This window comes from Mobula hypostoma, chromosome 12 (assembly GCF_963921235.1).
Source record: "Mobula hypostoma chromosome 12, sMobHyp1.1, whole genome shotgun sequence".
Lineage (NCBI taxonomy): Eukaryota > Metazoa > Chordata > Chondrichthyes > Myliobatiformes > Myliobatidae > Mobula > Mobula hypostoma.
The window spans coordinates 38689169-38712251 of record NC_086108.1 but is presented as its reverse complement, the minus strand read 5'-3'; the positions used below and the strand labels follow the sequence as shown (position 1 = coordinate 38712251).

The following is a 23083-nucleotide window of genomic DNA, read 5'->3' as shown; positions in this document are numbered from 1 at the left end:
CCCATAATACTTGGATGGACTGTCAGAGCTTAAGGTGGTTTCTATCACCAGTTTAGTTCTAGAATTGTTGTAGACACAGGTTCTAGAATTTCACTGATTCCCACAGTACCCTTCTCCTTTGTAAACATTGCTGAGAAGTAAGACCTCGCATGCAACTCTTGACACCACTAAATCAGCCCTTCTCCTTCCTTTGTAAAATGCTTTGAGATCTTGATTAACATTATCAGCTAATGATATTTCATGTGCCCTCATTGTTCTTCTAATCCCTCTAAGTATCCTTCTTTTCCCCAATCATATTTTTGGCTCTTCTGAAGGTAGAAACTTGTTGGAAGGTGCTACTGGAGGGGAATCTTGATCAATCCCATTTATACCTTGAATTTCAAGAAAGTATTTCCTTTTGTTAATTGGTTAATTGACAACTGTGTGTAGGTAAGTTGCAAAAAAATCACAGGGGAGTTGATGGTCTTGTTAATAAGAATAAGTTGAAAGTATACAGGGAACAAAGAGTGGTTTTGGCTTAGATCTAAAAGGTGTTTCTTCTCCAACTTTACAATAATCTTGTGGAATCCAATGGCAGAATGACCTGAGAGACTTGCCCTTCCAAATCTCATTAAGGTCCAAGTTTCCACCCAATCTTGGATTAAGTGTAGACTTGATGAAAGATCCAGGCCGCTATGTATTATTGCAGATACTGACATTAATATAGATATCTCAAATGTTTAAACTGTGCCAGAAATCAGATTTTAAAAATGTTAATTTGTCTTTTAAAATGTGTACTCACTTTCACAGCCAGCAGGGAGGTATTATCTTTTCATAACTTGGGCGCCAGTGGAAGCTGGAAGAGTCCGAGAAACAGTGACGTTTAGTGTTGGTTGTGTGAAGGTCCTCTGCATTCTTTTGGGCAAAGCAGAAGACCCACCCAAAAAAAAGGTCAGAATTTGTCTTTCACAGTCAAGGTAGTTAAAATATTGCATTCTTTAACATCATCATTATTTTTCCTTATTACGACTCAAATATATTGTTTTGGGGTCTTGTATTAATTTATATCTAGTATTAATATCTATGATTTTCCTTACAGTTCATCTTTTTTCCAAAGCCCATATTACTATATGTTGTGCCATGCTGTACTTTAGGGTCTTTGTAGTTGGTCTTAGCATGCACTTCCTTTGTATTTATATGTCTGTGGATTTCACCTAACACTTCAGATTCTTGCCAATACTTTATTTCTCCCTGGGCTCTCCCACGTCTCCCAAATAAGTGAATGTTCATTTTCTATTAGTTCATTTCTTCCTCCGTAACTTAAAATTGAATGCTTCAGATAAAATCGTAACTCTATCTACAGTATGTGTTTCCTATCATTTAGCAGAGCTTTATTCTGGCTCATGTCAGTGCCCTCCTGCACACTTTAACCAAAACAACTCTGGTCTTGCCAACAATTCCCTTGGTAATAATCTTACCCACTGCTGTCTTCCATTCTGCTGGTGAATCAACAACCCATTGTCCTCTGAATTTCCTTTCAAATTAGATGTTGTTTCCCCGAACAATTTTTGCTGTTGAGGGCTTGCTACTGGTAATTAAATTGAGATTGTCCTTTTGATGGTAAGCTGCCAATAATTCTAAATTCTGCTGTGAGGAACAAAGAGCTGAAGGATAGACAAGTTCTGAGTTCCAAATATTTCCGATAAAAACTGAAAGTTGGCTTGGAAGGGAAACATTTGCATTTGTCATTCTTATTACAATCTTGGTATATCCCAAAGAATTTTTCAAATGAATGAAGTTCATTGAAAAACAATGAGCAGCTACCCAACTATTTGGGTGTGCTAATGATTTAGCATTTGTTTCGTAGCCCCTGTACTCACTTGGAACTTCTGCTTCTGTTTTCTGCACTTACTTGAAACTCGCCTACCTTTGAATCAATCTTTTGCCTGCTCTCTCACTTCATGGTCAGGTGTCAGATTTGGTTAGATTATGCTCTTAAGACTTGTTAATATTACACAAATGCATGTTTTTATTGTTGCATGAATATTGTTTCGGCTGTGTGATAGGACCAGAAACAATTCCAAAAAATAGTTAGGATGTATTAGTGCACACATCTGCAGACATTTCAGACTTCATAATTGACTGATTTGAAAAGACCTGTTTTCTTTTGTGTAAATGACTAGCCAAATTTACAAAGGAATGTCACAAGTGTGATGAACAAAGTACTTTCTTTTTTTTTAAATCTTTTTATTAATTTCAAAATATAGAAACAAAACATAGCAATAATACAAATAGTAGGAGATATATTGTTACACTTAAAAAAGTAATTGCAAAACCAAATAGTGTAAATTAATAAAGCTCCCAATCATGTAGGACTAACCACGGATAATACAAAGCAAAAAAAAACTGGAAAGAAAAATCATGAAAAAGAAAAAAAAACAAAAAAAAAAGCAAACCCCATCCCCAAAGAAAAACAAAATTGATCAACTAAACTAAAAGACTTGGGCAAAACTAACAACTTAAAAATGGAAAAGAAGAAAACCTTAGTGTCGATGACTCCATTCCCCTCAACCAACAGTACAGAGAGATAAAACACGTTTGGAAATGATCAAATTACATCAAATGAAAATGCTGAATCAAAGTACTTTCAAAGATTCAAAGTAATTTTATTATCCCAGTCTATATTTTTTTTGTGGGCATACATAGTAAACAGAGGGAAACAATAGAATCGATGAAAGACTGCACACAAACAGACGGACAGACAACCAATGTGCAAATACAAAAATAAAAGAAGAAAAAATATCGAGCATGAGTTGTAGAGCCCTTAAAGTGAGCCCATAGATTGTGGAATCAATTCTGTGTTGGGCTGAGTGAAGTATGCTCCTGTGGTTGGGTTCATTGTCCATTCAGAAATCTGATAGCAGAAGGGAAGAAGTTCCTGAAATGTTAAGTGTGTATCTTCAGGACCTGCACCACCTCCTTGACGGTAGCAATGAGAAAAGGGCATGTCTTGGGTGATGGGTGACCTAAATAGTGAATGCTGCCTTTTTGAGGCAACATCTTTTGAAGGTGTTCTTGATACTGGGGAGGCCATTGCCCATGATGGAACTGCCTGGATGGGAGGTGCCTGGTATGTGCTGCCAGGGGAGATGGTAGAAGCAGATACAATAGCAATATTTGAGAGGTATTTAGACATACAAGGAATAAAGGGATACAGATGCCATGCAGGCAGGTGCAATGGGGTAGACTGACATCATGGTAGGTGTGGATGTCATGTGCTGCTCATATATATTCTACAAAAAAGATTTATCATAATTCTAAAATGTCTTTGGTTATGTGTGCAATATCAATAATCCTAATCAATTTTTAATATATCTGACTAAAATAGTTTAAAGCCATATTTTCTTGCTTGAGGTGTAAATATTTAGTTTACTTCTATAGCGAAGCCTTTGGGAATCAATTAAAGGCAAGAAGGTTTTGGAAAATACTGTTCGGTCGAAACAAAAAAGGAATGCATCAATTGGCAGCAAGACGATCATCATACCACAGAAGAAGGAGTTTATGAAAATGGGTCGAAGTCGACCTTTAAGTCCTCTTCAGCCATGTGAAAATCTCAGACCAGTTGGCAAAAGAGTTCCTCCCCTTCATCCCGTGGATGCTTTGGACTATGCTAACTTTGATATAATGCACATATCACCAATATTACCGACCGGTCAAATAAGAGAACTTGAAAATTGTACTCCACGATCACTTAAAAGATTTGGTTCCTTCTCTATCCATCAAGGTAGAGGAATGCCATTACAGAAAGATGGGAGACTAGAAAATGAGGAAAAGACTGATGAATTGTGTACATCTGAAGTTTTGAAGACTGGACTGAATAAAACACCACTAAGTTTTCTTTGTGCTTCTGCTCCTCAAACTCCTATTCACAAACGGCGGATTTTAAGCCCCGATTCTTTTGTAAATGACAGTTATGTCCCTGATGAAGATGCTGAATCAATTGTTGAGTCAGCAGTGCTATCACCAGAACAATTTCTGAAAGATGCAAAGATGTCTATGAATCAGCCTTCGTCAAAGTCTGTTGAAGCTTCCTCTATTGAAAATTTGAAATCTGAAAGTTCTTTGTCGCCAGAAAGTAGTCCAAGGTCTATGTCAGAGCTTGGATCACCTGTTATAAATGTGGAAGAATTGAAACCAGCTAAGTCAAGATTAACCTTTTTTGTATATTCTAAAACGACTGATCTTGCAGAGAATTCACAGGCTTGTGGACAAGAACATCAGTCCACTGCTCATACTAAGTTGCTTCCTGTGTTCACTACCACAGACAACAAGAACACATCTGTAGGTTATTGCAGATTAGAGAGCAAAGTTAAACTTTCAAACAATCAGTCTGTTGAGGTCAACTCTCGTTTACGGTCAAGGTCTACTATTGATGTAGAGACGAAAGCTGAAAACAGAAGTCCTAAACTTGCTAACAGGTCATCCCTACCAAGCAGAAAGAGAAAAAGTTCAGAATATTTGTCTAACAATGCATGTGAAAAAGGTGTTCATACCAATAAAAGAAAGCCAAAGTGTGTTGAACAACCGAGTCCAAAGTTAAATGTGGTGAAGAAGACCACTTCAAGAAGCTTGAATGGAGGTGGAAAACGACTCCAGAAAAGAAAATGTGGTAAGAACTTAAGTACTTGTTTTTTTTATCTGAAGAATTCAATGGATTAATAAATTTAACAGCAGTTTATGTACTCTAGCTTGTTCCAGCATATAGTGAGGATGTTGATGTTTGAAACAATAGACAATAGGTGCAGGAGTAGGCCATTTGGCCCTTCTAGCTAGCACCACCATTCACTGTGATCATGGCTGATCATCCACAATCAGTACCTCGTTCCTGCCTTCTCCACATATCCCTTGACTCCACTATCTTTAAGAGCTTTATCTAACTCTTTCTTGAAAGCATCCAGAGAATTGGCCTCCACTGCCTTCTGAGGCAGAGCATTCCACAGATCCACAACTCTCTGGGTGAAAAAGTTTTTCCTCAACTCCGTTCTAAATAGCCTACCCCTTATTCTTAAACTGTGGCCTCTGGTTCTGGACTTGCCCAACATCAGGAACATGTTTCCTGCCTCTAGCATGTCCCAATCCCTTAATAATCTTACATGTTTCAATCAGATCCCCTGTCATCCTTCTAAATTCCAGTGTATACAAGCCCAGTCGCTCCAATCTTTCAACATATGACAATCCCACCATCCCAGGGATTAACTTCATGAACCTACGCTACACTCCCTCAATAGCAAGAATGTCCTTCCTCAAATTTGGAGACCAAAACAGCACACAATACTCCAGGTGTGGTCTCACCAGGGCCCTGTACAGCTGCAGAAGGACCTCTTTGCTCCTATACTCAACTCCCCTTGTTATGAAGGCCAACATGCCATTAGCTTTCTTCACTGCCTGCTGTACCTGCATGCTTACTTTCAGTGACTGATGAACAAGGACACCTAGATCTCATTGTACTTCCCCTTTCCTAACTTGACACCATTCAGATAGTAATCTGCCTTCCTGTTCTTGCCACCAAAGTGGATAACCTCACATTTATCCACATTAAACTGCATCTGCCCACTCACACAACCTCTCCAAGTCACTCTGCATTCTCATTACATCCTCCTCACATTTCACACTGCCACCCAGCTCTGTGTCATTTGCAAATTTGCTAATGTTACTTTTAATCCCTTCATCTAAATCATTAATGTATGTTGTAAATAGCTGCGGTCCCAGCACCGAGCCTTGCAGTACCCCACTAGTCACTGCCTGCCATTCTGAAAGGGACCCATTAATCCCTACTCTTTGTTTCCTGTTTGCCAACCAATTTTCTAACAGTGTCAGTACCCTACCCCCAATACCATGTGCCCTAATTTTGCCCACTAACCTCCTATGTGTGACCTTATCAAAGGCTTTCTGAAAGTCCAGGTACACCACATCCACTGGCTCTCCCTTGTCCATTTTCATAGTTACATCCTCAAAAATTTCCCCTTCGTAAATCCATGCTGACTCGGACTGATCCTGTTACTGCTATCCAAATGTGCCACTCTTTCATCTTTTATAATTGACTCCAGCATCTTCCCCACCACTGATGTCAGGCTAAACTGGTCTGCTTTCTCTCTCCCTCCTTTCTTAAAAAGTGGGATAACATTAGCTACCCTCCAATCCACAGGACCTGATCCTGAGTCTATAGAACATTGGGAAATGATTACCATTGCGTCCATGATTTCTAGAGCCCCCTCCTTAAGTACCCTGGGATGCAGACCATCAGGCCTAGGGGATTTATCAGCCTTCAGTCCCATCAGTCTATCCAACACCATTTTCTGCCTAATGCGAATTTCCTTCATTTCCTCTGTTACCCTAGGTCCTCTGGCCACTATTACATCTGGGAGATTGTTTGTGTCTTCCCTAGTGAAGACAGATCCAAGGTACCCGTTCAACTCGTCTGCCATTTCCTTGATCCCCATAATAAATTCACCCGTTTCTGTTTTCAAGGGCCCAACTTTGGTCTTAACTAATTTTTTTCTCTTCACATACCTAAAGAAGCTTTTACTATCCTCCTTTATATTCTTGGCTAGCTTACCTTCGTACCTCATCTTTTCTCTCCGTGTTGCCTTTTTAGTTATCTTCTGTTGCTCTTTAAAAGTTTCCCAAACCTCTGGCTTCCGGCTCATCTTCGCTATGTTATATTTCTCTTTTATTTTTATACTGTCCTTGACTTCCCTTGTCAGCCACGGTCGCCCCTTACTCCCCTTAGAATCTTTCTTCCTCTTTGGAATGAACTGATCCTTCACCTTCTGTATTATTCCCAGAAATACCTGCCATTGTTGTTCCACTGTTATCCCTGCTAGGGTATCTTTGCAGTCAACTTTGGCCAGCTTCTCCCTCATGGCTCTATAGTCCCCTTTGTTCAACTGCAATACTGACCCTTCTGATTTTCCCTTCTCCCTCTCAAATTGTAGATCAAGACTTATCATATTGTGGTCACTACCTCCTAGTGGCTCTTACCTGGATTTCCCTTTTCAAATCTGGTTCATTACACAACACTAGATTCAGAATTGCCTTCTCCCTGGTACAAGCTGCTCTAAGAATCCATCTCGGAGGCACTCCACAAACTCCCTTTCTTGGGGTCCAGTACCAATCTGATTTTCCCAGTCTACCTGCATGTTGAAATCCGCCATAACAACTGTAGCATTACCTTTGCGACATGCCAATTTTAACTCTTGGTTCAACTTGCACCCTATATCCAGGCTACTGTTTGGGGGCCTGTAGATAACTCCCATTAGGGTCTTTTTGCCCTTACAATTTCTCAGTTCTATCCATACTGACTCTACGTCTCCTGATTCTATGTCCCCCCTCGCAAGGGACTGAATTTCATTCCTCACCAACCGAGCCACCCTCTGCCAACCCGTCTGCCCTTTCGATAGGATGTATACCTTGAATATTCATTTCCCAGCCCCGGTCCTCTTGCAGCCATGTCTCTGTTATTCCTACAACATCATACTTGCCAATTTCCAACTGAGCCTCAAGCTCATCCACTTTATTTGTTATACTTCGTGCATTCATATATAATACTTTTAATCCATTACTCCCCTCACCTTTCACATCAATTCCTATTGCACTTGGCCATAACCTCTGATCCCTTCCTGAGCTTCCGCCCCGTTAATTCTGTTGTCTTCCTTAACTTTTCATATTCTCTCTTTCCCTTTAACTCCATCCTTATATTTCCAGTTCATGCCCCCCCCCCCACTTAGTTTAAACACACCCGTGTAGCTGTGGCAAACCTGCCTGCCAGAATGCTGGTCCCCCACCTGTTAAGGTGCAACCCGTCCCTTTTGTACAATTCATCTTTACCCCAAAACAGATTCCAGTGGTCTAAGAATCTAAATCCTGCTACCTGCACCAGCTCCTTAGCCACACATTCAGATCCCCTATCTCCCCGTTCCTGTCCTCTCCAGCACAAGGAACTGGAAGCAAACCAGAGATGACCACCCTGGAGGTCCTGCTTTTCAGCCTTCTTCCGAGTTCTCTGAAGTCACGCTGCAGAATTTCTTTCCACTTCCTCCCGACGTCATTTGTGCCAACATGCACTACCACTTCCGGCTGTTCCCCTTCACCCTTGAGGATGCCCTGCTATCGGTCCATGACGTCCTGGATCCTGGCACCAGGGAGGCAACACACCATCTTTAAATCCCGCCTGTTGCCGCAGAAACCCCTATCTGTACCTCTCACTATGGAGTCCCCTACTACCACGGCTCTGCCTGATGTCCGTCTCCTCGGCTTTGCTTCAGCGCCAATTTTTGACTCGCGGACCTGTCCACCTCTCAGACTGCCAGTGTCTTCTGTCCCGACTGCTTCCAAGAGGGTGAACCTGTTTTCAAGAGGGAATTTTAAGCAATGAACACAAAATGCAGGCAGAACTCAGCAGGTCAGGCAACATCCATGGAAGGAAACAAAAGTCAATATTTTGGTTGAAACTTTTAATCAGGACTGGAAAGGAAGGGTGCAGCAGCCAGACTAAGAAGGTGGAGGTAGGGGAAGGAGGACAGGGTAGCAGGTCATAGGTGAGATCAGGTGGTTGGGGAAATTGGGTGGATGGCGGAAGGGATGATGTGCTGGGAGGTGATGGTAGAAGAGAAAAATGACTGAAGAAGGAGAAATGTGTTTGGAAAGGACATTGAACCGTGGAATAAAGGGAAGAAGGTGGGGAAGTAGAGAGCCTTGATAGGCATGTCATGGGGTGGAGAGGAGAAGAGCAGTGGGAGGGCCACCAGAATGGGGGAGAGTGAAAATGTTGGGGGGGGGAGGAGCAGAAGGGAGTGGTTACTGGAAGTTATTGAAATTGATGTTCATGTCATCAGGTTGGAGGCAATCCAGACAGAATATGGGATGTTGCTCCTCTCACCACTTCTAGCCCATTTGTGCCAGTAGTGGAGGAAATGGGAAGTGGAATTGAAATGGGTGTTCACTGGGTTACTCGGAGATTCTGGTTGTTGCAAGTGACAGAGCAAAATAGCTCAACAAAGCGATTTTCCCCCCAATATGTGTTGGGTCTTGCTGATGTAGGAGGATGCATGAGATAACATAAGTGACCTCGACAGACTCAACTGGAAGGACTGTCTCGGAACCTGACTGGTGATGAAAGAGGAAATGTGGAGGCATGTGTAGCAATTGGCACGGTTGCTTGATGGAGATCTGTAGGGAGTGATAATTGGGCAAGGGAGTCGTGTATCGAGATCTCTGTGGAAAGTGGGGGACGTTGGGTAGGATTCTTCACCTACGATCTCATGGGCTTCCGTATCCAGCATATTATTCTCAACAACATCAAGCTACTTATTAGTTAAGCCCAATTAGACAGTGTTGAATTCATTTACGACGCTGATTTGGTGATATAATTATGTAACACACGCTGCATTAAATTAACTTTCTGATAGCTTCCATAGTAAAATCCATATATCGAAATGGATCTACCTGTCCCATCACTATTGGTTAATTCACATTGTAATAGGCTATATAGTAATATGATCTTTTTATGTGAATTCTACAGTTTCTCAAGTCAAGTTTTCCTCTGTCCGAGTGAACAATGGTAAACTTATGCCTGGAGTTGCACAGTCACAGTTAACTTTTAGAAAATTGTTAAAGACTGGTGAGTGAAATGTTCAAGCTTGCAATATGCAGAACTGTTTATTCCATATTTTGCATAAGGTTTTAAATTGAACACAAACTTTATTGCATTCTGATTGTTGACAGGGGAAATGTTTTATCTTGAAAGTTGTTAAATTCTTTTGAAATTTACTCTTATAAAGTAATAATGCAAAAGCTTTTAACTTTTTTAAGGTTGTTGTACTTAGGATTAGTTTAGTTTTAGAAATGTTGAATTTCAAGTATTGTGAGGAAAATTTGATTTTGATCTGCTGCAAAGGCTGGTGTGGTGAAAGTATTTGGTTCAAATGGATATATGCTTGCATTGACAAGTAGGTTTGTACTGTATGTGAAGTATTGGCTTTGAAGCTGTCAAGTCACTGGAGCTTGGGCCATATTAGTGGCTTTCTATCGGCATTAGAGCCCGGAATATTAAAGTTGATGGAAAAATATAACTTAAGAAAATCAATTGATAAAATTTGGAGATAAGCCAAAGTTTATTTTTTGTTTTAGTGAGTCTATGAAAATTGTCTGCTGCTTGCTTTTAAAAGCTGGGAACATTAATTTAGAGCACCTGTCACTAGTGCCATGCAGTAAAAATTTTGAAAGTGGCACCAATAAGCAGAGCAAATGAAGGATATATTCTTTACTAACTGAACTACAGTATAAAACATTTTTGAACATTCACAAGTTTGGCCCTGTATTGCTACATGTCATGATTCCATTAGAATAGATGAGCTTCATGTATATTTTCTTCAATGCATCAGTGACAACTCCCGTTGAAGCAAAACATTCAAATCATCAGAAGCCACACTCAGGGTTAGCTCTAATATCATCAGCAAATGTATGCAAAAGGTTAAATTACAAATGTATGTAATATGCATTAATATGAAAGTCACTCTAAATTCACTTTTATTGATTAGATCTTTAGTTGGCCACATGGGGATGCCTTTGAGATGTGTGATTAATGGCCAATTTATTGAACTATATTGCATTAAAGCATATAGACAATAGACAATAGGTGCAGGAGTAGGCCATTCGGCCCTTCAAGCCAGCACCGCCATTCACTGTGATCATGGCTGATCATCCATTATCAGTATCCAGTTCCTGCCTTATCCCCATAACCTTTGATTCCGCTATCTTTAAGAGCTCTATCCATCACTTTCTTGAAAGCATCCAGAGACTTGGCCTCCACAGCCTTCTGGGGCAGAGCATTCCATATATCCACCACTCTCTGGGTGAAAAAGTTTTTCCTTAACTCCATTCTAAATGGCCTATCCCTGATTCTTAAACTGTGGCATCTGGTTCTGGACTCACCCATCAGCGGGAACATGCTTCCTGCCTGCGGCGTGTCCAATCCCTTAATAATCTTATATGTTTCAATAAGATCCCCTCTCAGCCTTCTAAATTCCAGAGTATACAAGCCCAGTCGCTCCAATCTTTCGACATATGACAGTCCCGCCATCCCGGGAATTAACCTTGTGAACCTACGCTGCATTCCCTCAATAGCAAGAATATCCTTCCTCAAATTTGGAGACCAAAACTGCACACAGTACTCCAGGTGTGGTCTCACCAGGGCCCTGTACAGCTGCAGAAGGACCTCTTTGCTCTTGTACTTAATTCCCCCTGTTATGAAGGCCAGCATGCCATTAGCTTTTTTCACTGCCTGCTGTACTTGCATGCTTGCTTTCAGTGACTAATGTACAAGAACACCTAGATCTCGTTGTGCTTCCCCTTTTCCTAACTTGACTCCATTTAGATAATAATCTGCCTTCCCATTCTTACCACCAAAGTGGATAACCTCACATTTATCCACATTAAACTGCATCTGCCTTGCATCTGCCCACTCACCCAGCCTGTCCAAGTCACCCTGCATTCTCATAACATCCTCCTCACATTTCACACTGCCTCCAGCTTTGTGTCATCGGCAAATTTGCTAATGTTACTTTTAATTCCGTCATCTAAATCATTAATATATATTGTAAATAGCTGTGGTCCGAGCACTGAACCCAGCGGTACCCCACTGGTCACCGCCTGCCATTCCGAAAGGGACCTGTTAATCGCTACTCTTTGTTTTCTGTCAGCCAGCCAATTTTCGATCCATGTCAGTACTCTGCCCCCAATACCATGTGCCCTAATTTTGCCCACTAATCTCCTATGTGGGACGTTATCAAAGGTTTTCTGAAAGTCCAGGTACACTACATCTACTGGCTCTCCCTTGTCCATTTTCATAGTTACATCCTCAGAAAATTCCAGAAGGTTAGTCAAGCATGATTTCCCCTTCGTAAATCCATGCTGACTCGGACCAATCCTGTTACTACTATCCAGATGTGTCGTAATTTCATCTTTTATAATTGACTCCAGCATCTTTCCCACCACCAACGTCAGGCTAACCGGTCTGTAATTCCCTGTTTTCTCTCTTCCTCCCTTCTTGAAGAGAGAGACAACATTAGCCACCCTCCAATCCACAGGAACTGATCCGGAATCTACAGAACATTGGAAAATGATTACCAATGCATCCACGATTTCTAAAGCCACCTCCTTAAGTACCCTGAGATGCAGACCATCAGGTCCCAGGGACTTATCAGCCTTCAGACCCAACAGCCTATCCAACACTATTTCCTGCCTAATATAAATTTCCTTCAATTCGTCCATTACCCTAGGTCTTTTGGCCACTATTACATCTGGGAGATTGTTTATGTCTTCCCTAGTGAAGACAGATCCAAAGTACCTGTTCAACTCGTCTGCCATTTCCTCGTTCCCCATAATAAATTCATCCGCTTCTGTCTTCAAGGGCCCAATTTTGGTCTTAACTATTTTTTTCCTTTTCACATACCTAAAGAAGCTTTTACGATCCTCCTTTATATTCTTGGCTAGTTTACCTTCGTACCACATTTTTTCTCCACGTATTGCCTTTTTAGTTACCTTCTGTTGCTCTTTAAAAGTTTCCCAATCCTCCGGCTTCCCACTCATCTTTACTATGTTATACTTCTTCTCTTTTATTTTTATACTGTCCATTACTTCCCTTGTCAGCCACGGACTCCCCTTGCTCCCCTTAGGATCTTTCTTCCTCTTTGGAATGAACTGATCCTGCACCTTCTGCATTATTCCCAGAAACACTTGCCAGTGTTGTTCCACTGTCATCCCTGCTAGGGTATTGTTCCATTGAACTTTGGCCAGCTCCTCCCTCATAGCACCATAGTTCCCTTTGTTCAATTGTAATACTGACACTTCCGAGTTTCCCTTCTCCCTCTCAAATTGTAGATTAAAACTTATCATATTATGGTCACTATCTCCTAATGGCTCCTTTACCTCGAGGTCCCTGATCAAATCTGGTTCATTGCACAACACTAAATCTAGAATTGCGTTCTCTCTGGTAGGCACCAGTACAAGCTGTTCTAAGAATCCATCTTGGAGGGACTCCACAAACACCCTTTCTTGGGGTCCAGCACCAACCTGATTCCTCCAGTCTACCTGCATATGTTGTAAATTGAAAGCTATTGATTGCATAAACATTTTGATTTGAATTTCCTTGGGAAGCGTTTAATATGGTTATCTGTATTTTTCAGTTATTCCAAGACACCCATTACCATTTGCTGCAAAAAATATGTTTTATGATGAACGATGGAAGGAGAAGCAGGAAAGAGGATTCACATGGTGGTTAAATTTTATTCTTACTCCTGATGACTTTACAGTGAACACAGAGTCCTCTAGAGGTGTGTTACGACATTTACTGTATACTATCTTTAGTATGTTCTCTCATATTATTTTGGAGTTGCTACATTTTCTCACTGACATTGCCATGTAATTCATTCAGTCTTGACATTTTCAGATTTGAATCAGTTTTGAAAAATCAATTAATTAAACGCAAGTAATAGAATGTACTAGCGCATACAATAGTGTGGGAGGAAATTGCTGTACTTTTACATATCATGCTGTTAACTTCTAAATATTTGGCTCTACTTTCCAGTGAATACTGCTACATTGTTCATTGGTTCTGAGATTCAGCATCACAAAATTAGTGTTCCTTCTGCACCAACTAAAGAAGAAATGTCATTGAGAGCGTATACTGCAAAATGTAGACTCAATCGCCTCCGCCGTGCAGCCTGCAGGTTATTTACATCTGAAAGGATGGTCAAAGTTATACAGAAACTGGAAGCAGCCATTGAAGCAAAACATCTCCTTGTACGGAAAGACCGATGTCTCTGGAAAGACTTTGGTAACCTTGCAAACATCTAATTCTTATTCAATGCAGCAAATAGCTGTTGTTATGCTCTGCAGTTTATTTTTTACAAAAACAATCCTTTATTTGAATTAATATAGAATTACGTTCACAAACAATATATTGGCAGGAGGTTAAATAGAAGTAGGAAGCCGTTCATACCTTGGTGCTTGATCTATTATTTGATAAGATCCGAGCCAAACCATTACCTCTCCCACTTGCACTAACTTTGTGATTCCCTTACTACGGAAAATATCTATTTATTTTACATAGAAAAATGGAAAATAAAAGTAGGATTGTTTGGCTCTTTTTGTGTCTGCTCTACCATTGATTGCATGAATGATCAGTACCATTTTCTTAGCTTTTCCCTTTATCACTTAATTCCTTTTACATACCGAATATGTTTATTTATTTTCTCTTACAGCTTTCGATGAAAAGGAATTGCACAGAATCACCATCCTCTCAATGTAGAGATAAAAATTTTCTCTGCTGTAAATAGTGTTCTCCATATCCTGAAGCAGGGACCCTTGGTTTTGGAATATTTAGCCATGGGGAAAATCCTCTGAGAATTAACTTTTCTAATCTTGTTAAAAAAGTTATATAATCTATGAGATACCCTATGATTTTTTTTTCCAACTGTATCAGTCCTTCCATCTCAGTAATCAATCTGGTAAATCTTTTTTGTACCATGGCAAAAACATCCTTGTGCCCTCATTTAAGCCCTGTGCAACTGCTGCAAGACATTATTGTTCCTGGTACTCAGATTGTCTTGTAGTATTGCCCAGTAATTCCATTTGCCTTTCTAATTGCTTGCTAACTGTTGATTTTAACAACTAGTGTTAACGACAGCTGGGTCTCATTGCAATTGATCTTTTCCTAATCTGTCACCACTTAAGAAATCTTTGTTTTTAAAGTAAAGTTTCAATTGCAATGGCCTAGCATTTTCCCACGCAATCAACTTTTCTAAATCGTGCTGGAACATTTTTGCTCCAAGGACAGAATTATACTGTTTAGAAGATTATAAGGGTATAAAAATTGTTAGCACGACAAGAAAGGCTAGAATCACGGAAAGTTTTCTTCCCCAGCTTACTTTTCTTATCCCGGCTTTGTTCATCTGCAAATGTAGAGATGTGTTCAGTCACTGCACTTAAATTACCACTATATATTGTAAGCAATTGACATTTGAGCACTTACAGTACATCTGTAGTTCCTCACTAGCTCTTACAGACCCAAGAGGCCACCAAGGCTGCCCTCTGGAGCAACACACAACATGCTGGAGAAACTCAGTAAGACAGGCAGTATCTTTGGAGAATGAAAGCTTTGAGTTAAGGTCTTTCAGCTGAACTGTTACTCTCCGCCCCCTGAGAAAGACCCATTTATTCCTATTGTTTCCTGTCTTCAGTCAATTCTCAATTCATGCTGGTTTACTATCCTCTGTTTCATTTGATTTAATTTTGCAAGCTCTGCTTTTATACAGATTTAAGAAAAGACTTTCAGAAAATCAGAATGCACCACATCTAGTAATTCTCCCTTTCTATTAATTATATCCTCAAACTGCAGTGGATTTGCATGGTTTCCCTTTCAAAAGCTGATGCTGGTTTTGTTCAGTCCTATTGATTTGATACAATTGTTTTGTTAATGCATTTCTCTTACAATAGATTCCAGCACCTTTCACCCTCCTGAGACTGGATGCTAGTCTGTAATTCCTTTTTGCCTCTCCTTTTTTCCTCTCCTTTTTTTAAAATACTGGGATAATAATTGTCATTCCCCCCCCTCTGTAACTATAGTTCCAGTATCTCAGTACACTGTGCAAGATGACCACAAATGCATTTACTATTTCTACGGCCACTTTCTTTAGTTCTCTAGGTTGTAGTTTGTCAGGGCTTGCGGATTTGTTAACCTTAAGTCCATTAGTTTCCATTGCAATACTTGGATATATATGATTTCCTTCACTTAACCCTTGATCCTTGAGCATATCTGTGAGGTTATTTGTGCCCTCTTTTATGGTCACGTGTGCTTTCTTTGTTCCCAATAGTAACTTGTCCCATTTCTGACTTTTGAACCTACAGTTTTGTTCATGGACTTTTTTTTCCACATGTTTAAGGAAGCTTTTGCAGTCTTCATTTATCTTCCCAGTAAGCTTCATTCTTGCATCATCTTTCTTCTTTGGTCTCTGAGTTCTGAACTGTTCCCAATCCTCAGGCATGCTGCTTTTGTTTTGGTAATGTTGTATTTCTGCTTTTCAGTTAAAATACTATACCTAATTTCCTTCATAAGCCACAACTAAATCATCTTGATTCATTCCTAATCACTGTTAATCCATTTAGTTATATACCATGTTTATCATAGTTTATGCCACTTTGCAACCTTGTTTCCTAAATTCAGATTTGGGACCCTAATTTCTACCAGCTCACATTCTCGTGTTACTGAAGGTTTCTGTCATATTATTGTCACACTTCCCTAAATGCACAAACACACAATAAAATTAATTTTTCTTTTCTCATTGCACAAGGCATAGTAAGGAATAGCTTACTTTCTGATTCATCCCTAAACATATGTTTCAAAAAAAAATTACATGCAACCTTCCAAATTCAGTTTGAATTTTCCTATGTTTGTAATTGTACGCTTATTGTATGCACCTCCATTTATCTGTTTAATTCAATTCCCTACCTCAACATCTCTATTTGGGATCCTATAGGTAACCAACTAACATTTACTGTCTTTGGTGTTTTTTAGTTGCACTCGTTCAGATCCATGTCACGCCTTTACGTGCCAGTGTTCATACTTGCCTTTATATTGTTTTCCTCTGTTTTTATTCTATTTCTTCTAATTTGCTTCTTTCTCTGCTGACTTAAAATTTTTCTCCTTCTGAAGTTTGCTTTTATCTTGGAGAGTTTCTAAACTCTCCCTGATTAAAAACAAGCAGCACCCTTACCCTTGTGAGACATTGGGGCCGGTCCTACCCAGATGTGACCTCTCCAGTGTATCTTTTGAGGCCTTCTGCTGGAGAGCCTGAGGTCTGACCTTTTGGCACTTGGGTTTTAGGCTTTTCTGTTGTTCAGCCTCACTGAATTCTTCTGTTAACCCTTCCACGCATCGCCTTGGTAATTTATAAATTGACAGAATTTAAGGCTTTCAAGATGGATTTGAATAAGCACATGGACTACAAGTAGCAGAGCAATGTGGAAGTAGTTGGGAATTGGCCAGGTTGCTCTACTGTCAGCTGGCATTTAATGGGCCTATGGCGGCCTCCTTTGCTATAGTTCCAACATATTACTGCTTGAGCCCGATCATAAAACATAGACCCTCACTACAGTGCTGATTCAATGCTGCTTGTATAATTTATACACAGTGGGAGGAACACATGAAATCAGATGAAAAATCAAATCTTTCATTTTGAAACTACTCACTTGGTTAAAATTCTATGCCCTTTTGTACACTGATATAAATGATTTTTGAAGCTTTGATTAACAAGAAGCTTTTCAAGCAAATAGTTTATTCAGAAAGTTTCCATCTACATCTGTGTGTCAGTACACTTAAAGTGATTTACCACATGCAATGATTTAAAATCTGGTACTCATCATAATTTACACCATATTGAAGAACTTAGCAGATCCTGTTGTAAAACATTTAGTTAACGTTTTGCTGGTTCTCTAACTTTTGCTCACAGTCAAAAGTACTTGGGTATATTTTCTCTCCTTGTCCCTCTTGCAAAGTGTCGGACAATTCTGAAATATTTTTCCGATGTTTACTGAAGCCAGACATTTTCAGTTTCTCAGCGATGTGTGACTTGAAAGGACAGACGTGAATTTCCAGAATGCCTCAATCTATTCAATATTTATAGAAACGGAGTAGGGTATTATACCTGATGTTGGTAGATCACTTGTTTATCACTAGTAATGTTGAATGGAAATCAGATTCTTTTTCACAGGCTGAGCATGTTTACAAAAGATAGCACTTTTATCACCATGAGTTCCCCACTATTTGGATTTAATTAGATTTCAATTATTCTGAACTGAATATTCGATTTGCATTGAGCATAATTTTTTTTACTGAGGGCCGTAGCAAACCAAATTCACCATGGTCACTACTGAGTTCTGCTTTGCATTTTTAGTATTGAATACATGAAGAATGGGTATTTGCTGTTCTGTTAATTTCTTTTTATCCACAATAGGACATCGACAGAAGATCCTCAAATGGCTTTTGTCGTATAATCCTCTATGGCTACGAATTGGATTAGAGGTAGGGTTTTATTTGCTGCAACTAAAAAAAAAAGTTATGTTGTTTCTTTAAATATAATGTTTGATATAGTAAGCAAAACTAACAGTAATATAGTCAATTCTGTTAGTTTGTAGAGAATTTTAATGTATTTGCTTTGTTACGTACCTCTGGGCATCTTCCGCGGACAAAGCTGAGTAAGCTTGTTGGGCTTTCCCTTTCAGTACACTCTGAAGTAAGACAACCCACTTATCCCTCGGTCAGTCCTGACTTATAGCCACTTTTTCGAAGCGGAGAAAGTACCGATCCACGTCGGTATTGTCAAATGGGGGAACTAGCCTAACCTCCTGGGTCGCCCGGAACCCTCCACCTTGGTTCGGCACGAGCCCCTGCTCGGCCCTTATCTTTAACTTCTCCAGCTCAACTTCCCTTTCCCTCTGTTTCTCCTCTCTCTTCAACTGTCTGTCCCTCTCTTTCTCTTCGTGTTCTAACTGCCGTACCCGGAACTCGTGCTCGAGTCTCAATTTTTCAAGCTGTACCTGTACCGCGTCTCCAGCAGGTTTTTCAATAGACACCACCCCCAGCTCACCTTGGGGAAACACACCTTTAGATACATAGTGCTCTACAATAGCTCTGTGTATCTCCTCTCTCCTCATTGTCGACTTCACCTTAGCAAGATTCAACCGTTTGGCCACAGCTATCAATTCCGATTTCCTGGCATCCTCTAATGCCTCCAAGGTCGGCGCCTTTATAAATTCCTCAGCCTCCATTTCTGCTGTTTGTCTTTTCTTTCTTTCGGGAATTTTAACCCAATTAATTTACTCCGTCTCAAATTTAGCGTTCAAAATCCCGGACGAGCCCCCACTTATGTTACGTACCCCGTAACTGGGTTGCCAAACCAGCAGAAATGGATCACTCAGTTGGAGTCTGGATTACTGGAACTAAGAAAGTTTTATTAAAGAAACAAGCAACACAGTAATCGAAAGGATAGTAAATGCAACAGTTCAGCGATGATAAACACACATGTGCACAGAATTAAGATAACAGCATCAATCAAGCTCTATCGTTGTCTAGGGGTAAATGACCAAATTTCAAAGTGACTCAAAGTTCAGTCCAGTTTAGTAGTTCAGTTCGCAGTAATCATTACCATGGCGATGGACAACGTGGGGGGAGAGAGAGAGGGAACAGGAACAACTGATCATTCAGACACGGCTTCACTCACAGACCGGCGATATGGCTCACAAGCAGCTTTTGGGTGGGTCCTTGGTGATGTCACCTGAGGTCACCGACTGTGACCCCTCCTCCAGATGCGGTCGATCCTCTGCAGTGAACCCGGCACCCAGGCAAGGGCGGACACACCCCGGGTTCCCGCTGATCGTACCTTTCCACCCTGGCCGTTGTCTGGTACTTCCCACCGACTCGTGAGAGGCGTACCGCTTCCAGGGTCTCGTTACCTCGGGTGGCGTGTGTGTCCTGCCTTAGCGAACCGGTCCCTTTTTATCCCCCTGCTGGGGTATCGCCTGTCCATCACTTCAAACAGTTCAAGGTTCAAAGGGGGGAGCCGCTCCAGACAGCTCTCTCTCCCACGTCCCTTCATTACACATCTCCAGACGCTGCTCCATTGTTCCTTATCTCTCCTTCCCCTGAGGGCAGGTGGCAGACCACTTGCTGATGTCACTGATGCTAACCCAGGCCAGCAAACATCTTAATTTTATGTGTATTCTCGTCACAGCTTAAATTTTTCAACTTTTGTTACACTTTAGTGTGTTTTTGGTGAGATGATTCCATTGGAAAGCAACAGCGATGTTAATGGATTGGCCAGATTCATTTTAAATCGTTTGCTTTGGAATTCTGACATAGCTGCAGTGTATAGACATCCAACAGTACCACATTTGTATGGTGATGGTAAGCAATTTTACTTTCAATATATGGATTGTAGTCCAAGCTTTGAATTGAATATGCAAATCAAAGTTAAAACAAATAAAAGGATCTCCATTAGAATTTAGAGAAATGGATGCAAATTTTGACTAGACATGAAGACATGCTTTGACCACAAGTGTACAGATTTACTATAAGCAAATTTGAATCTCAAAGCAGTAGGATTTTAACTAGCAACTTCCAGTTACAATAACGATTATGCAACTATTAGTGACTAGTGAAGAAGCTTGGTGAAATTCCATTATCTGTGCTAATATTATCTGTGATTTGTCTTTATTGGAGAACTTCCTGAAGCAATTGTATGATTTCCTTACACCTCCATGTTCTGATTTTTTTTAAAGTTGTAAGCTCTTTAACATCATGAAAAGTTTTATTTCTTATTTGAAATCCTTTTCATCACCACTATTTTTGGAATACAAAGCTGGTCAATTTTGTTTAATGTTGTTCCATCCAGATTTCCAAAAACTACATTTAAAATGCCAGTAATCTGTATCATGCATTACTTTTAGGAATATATAAAAGAAATTATTGTTGAAATTCTATTTGATTGAACCCTATGCTAACATAGTTTGGTGTTGGATATTGTAGTCACATGTACTTCATGGCGCTCTTTTATAAGCTAATACCTCTAGACCCAGTTTGAGTGCTATAAATCCCAGCTAAGGGATTGTTTGTTTTTTTTTTAAAATTGCATTATATAATTGCAATAATATCAGCTGAGGATGTGTTTTCTCTGTGTACAGTTTATGCAGTTATCTAGAATGTTTTGATACATAACACCAAGAGGTAGAAATTCATCTTTGGTTACTGGAGTATTTATTATATAGTGGGCAGTCCGTAATCTAGTACCCACTTACGTCTGGTAGTCAAGGATGAATTTTTGCCCCAACTGTTCAAGATCCAAGACAGCAAAAATCTGCACGCTCCCAAACAGTCCATAACCTTTATTAGAGCTGGGGAGAAGGCTCAACATTGGCCTAGTTCCTCGGGAGGGCTTCTTGCCGCTGCATGAGACTGGCAGCTCCAAGTTGACCTAAGGAGGCAGCTCAAGTTCCCAGAGAACTTCGCAGCCACTCCGCTCTGCCCGTACATGGTGTTAATATCGGAGTCTACAAAGCAAGTGATCCTGTTGGAACTTACTGTCCCCTGGGAAGACCGGATTGAAGAGGCCAACGAGCGCAAGAGGGCTAGATACACAGATCTTGTTGCAGTATGCTGAAGCAATGGCTGCTGAGCTCGCTGTGAGCCATTCGAAGTTGGGTGCTGGGGCTTTGCTGGCCATTCATTACAGTGGACTCTAAAACTCCTTGAAGTTAAAGGACTGCAGTGCAGAAGAACCACCGAGAACATTCTTGAGGCCGCTGCAAAGGCTTTGCGGTGGCTGTGGATCCGGAGGGGGGATCCGTGGATTAGTGCGCCACTTGGACACAAGTCGGGGGCTGATCACTCCCGGCTGGGTCAGCCAGTCGAGGTTGTCTGATCATTAAAGACCGAAACACCCTATGACCCTGGGTTCATCGCTGATGACGTGTCCAAGTAGCACCAGAAGGTGTATTTTACAACTAAAATATGAAGCTTGTAATCAGTAATGCATTTCAAGCCCGTCACTTCTTCAAACTAATGAAGAAAATAGTTTTAATGATGACTTTTGACATCCAAATTTTGAATCTGTTACTAATGTGAATTGGAAAATAAATTTAAATACTCTAGCTTCTGTGATTTGACTTTTCTAGAACACCAGGAAGTTTTGGCACAATTCACACTGAAGAAATTCCTACTTCTGGTTTGGTTTCTTGATTGTGCCAAACAATTCAGAATGATAGATCATGATCCATGTCTTTTCTGCAAAGATGCTGAATTTAAGGTAAGATGCTGGCAGGTATGTCTTCTGTCATAGATATGCTTTCTTAATAACAAGTATTAAAGCAATACATGTAGTTGAAGATTAATTATCTTTTATAATGATGAAGAATTAGTCTAGAACATGGCTACGCCCATGTTTCTGTGTGATACCATTTCACTCTTCCATTGTTTTATTAAATTTTTAAGCAGGTCATTGGGATAGAATGTTTTCAATTAACCTGTTTGGTCTTCAAATCTAGTACTAAGATGAAAACATTCATTACATTAACTTGTGATCATAACATTTTATATGTGAAGTTGCAATTTTTAGAAATGTCATTCTCAATTTATTAAAATCTACTTTCTGATTATGCATAATATTATATTCTCCATTTAGACTGATGTTCAAACCAAAATGATTTGAAATAAATATGAGATTTAAGATTTACTTGAATGCTGTAAAAATTGGTTTTGTGCACGAGGGCCTTGAGCGTGTGTGCACACCAAACATGGAACAAATAAATTAAAATACAGCCTCCTTTGGCTTTGTGCACTGGGAATTTATGTATACCTGTGGTATCTGTTAAAGACAAACTCATTTGGTAAACGTGTCTAATTTGGTTTCTACAATTTTATTGATTTTTGTTAAAATAGAAAAATAGGCAGTACCTCTGAATTAAAAATGAACTCCATTGTATTAGGCAACACACATAAAAGTTGCTGGTGAACACAGCAGGCCAGGCAGCATCTCTAGGAAGAGGTACAGTCGACGTTTCGGCCGAGACCCTTCGTCAGGACTAACTGAAGGAAGAGTTAGTAAGAGATTTGAAAGTTGGGGGGAGGGGGAGATCCGAAATGATAGGAGAAGACAGGAGGGGGAGGGATGGAGCCAAGAGCTGAACAGTTGATTGACAAAAGAGATATGAGAGAATCATGGGACAGGAGACCGAGGGAGAAAGAAAAGGGGAGGGGGGAAGCCCAGAGGATGGGCAACGGGTATAGTGAGAGGGACAGAGGGGGAAAAAGGAGAGAGAAAAAAATAATGTGTGTATATAAATAAATAAATAACGGATGGAGTATGAGGGGGAGGTGGGGCATTAGCGGAAGTTATTAGCGGAACCCCATCCATTATTTATTTATTCATATACACACATTCTTATTTTCTCTCTCCTTTTTCTCCCTCTGTCCCTCTCACTATACCCCTTGCCC

The 23083-nt window shown here is 40.3% G+C and overlaps 1 protein-coding gene across 1 annotated transcript in view; it reads left to right on the top strand.

Annotated features, from left to right (window-relative positions):
- aspm (assembly factor for spindle microtubules) overlaps nt 1–23083 on the top strand; it is a 67340-nt gene that overhangs the window by 1483 nt on the left and 42774 nt on the right. The window contains exons 2-9 of the mRNA XM_063063858.1: nt 790–930; nt 3421–4648; nt 9560–9658; nt 13224–13370; nt 13625–13873; nt 18051–18118; nt 19858–19999; nt 21766–21896. Of these exons, the coding sequence (XP_062919928.1) occupies nt 790–930; nt 3421–4648; nt 9560–9658; nt 13224–13370; nt 13625–13873; nt 18051–18118; nt 19858–19999; nt 21766–21896 (2205 nt within the window). The remainder of the gene's footprint in view (nt 1–789; nt 931–3420; nt 4649–9559; nt 9659–13223; nt 13371–13624; nt 13874–18050; nt 18119–19857; nt 20000–21765; nt 21897–23083) is intronic.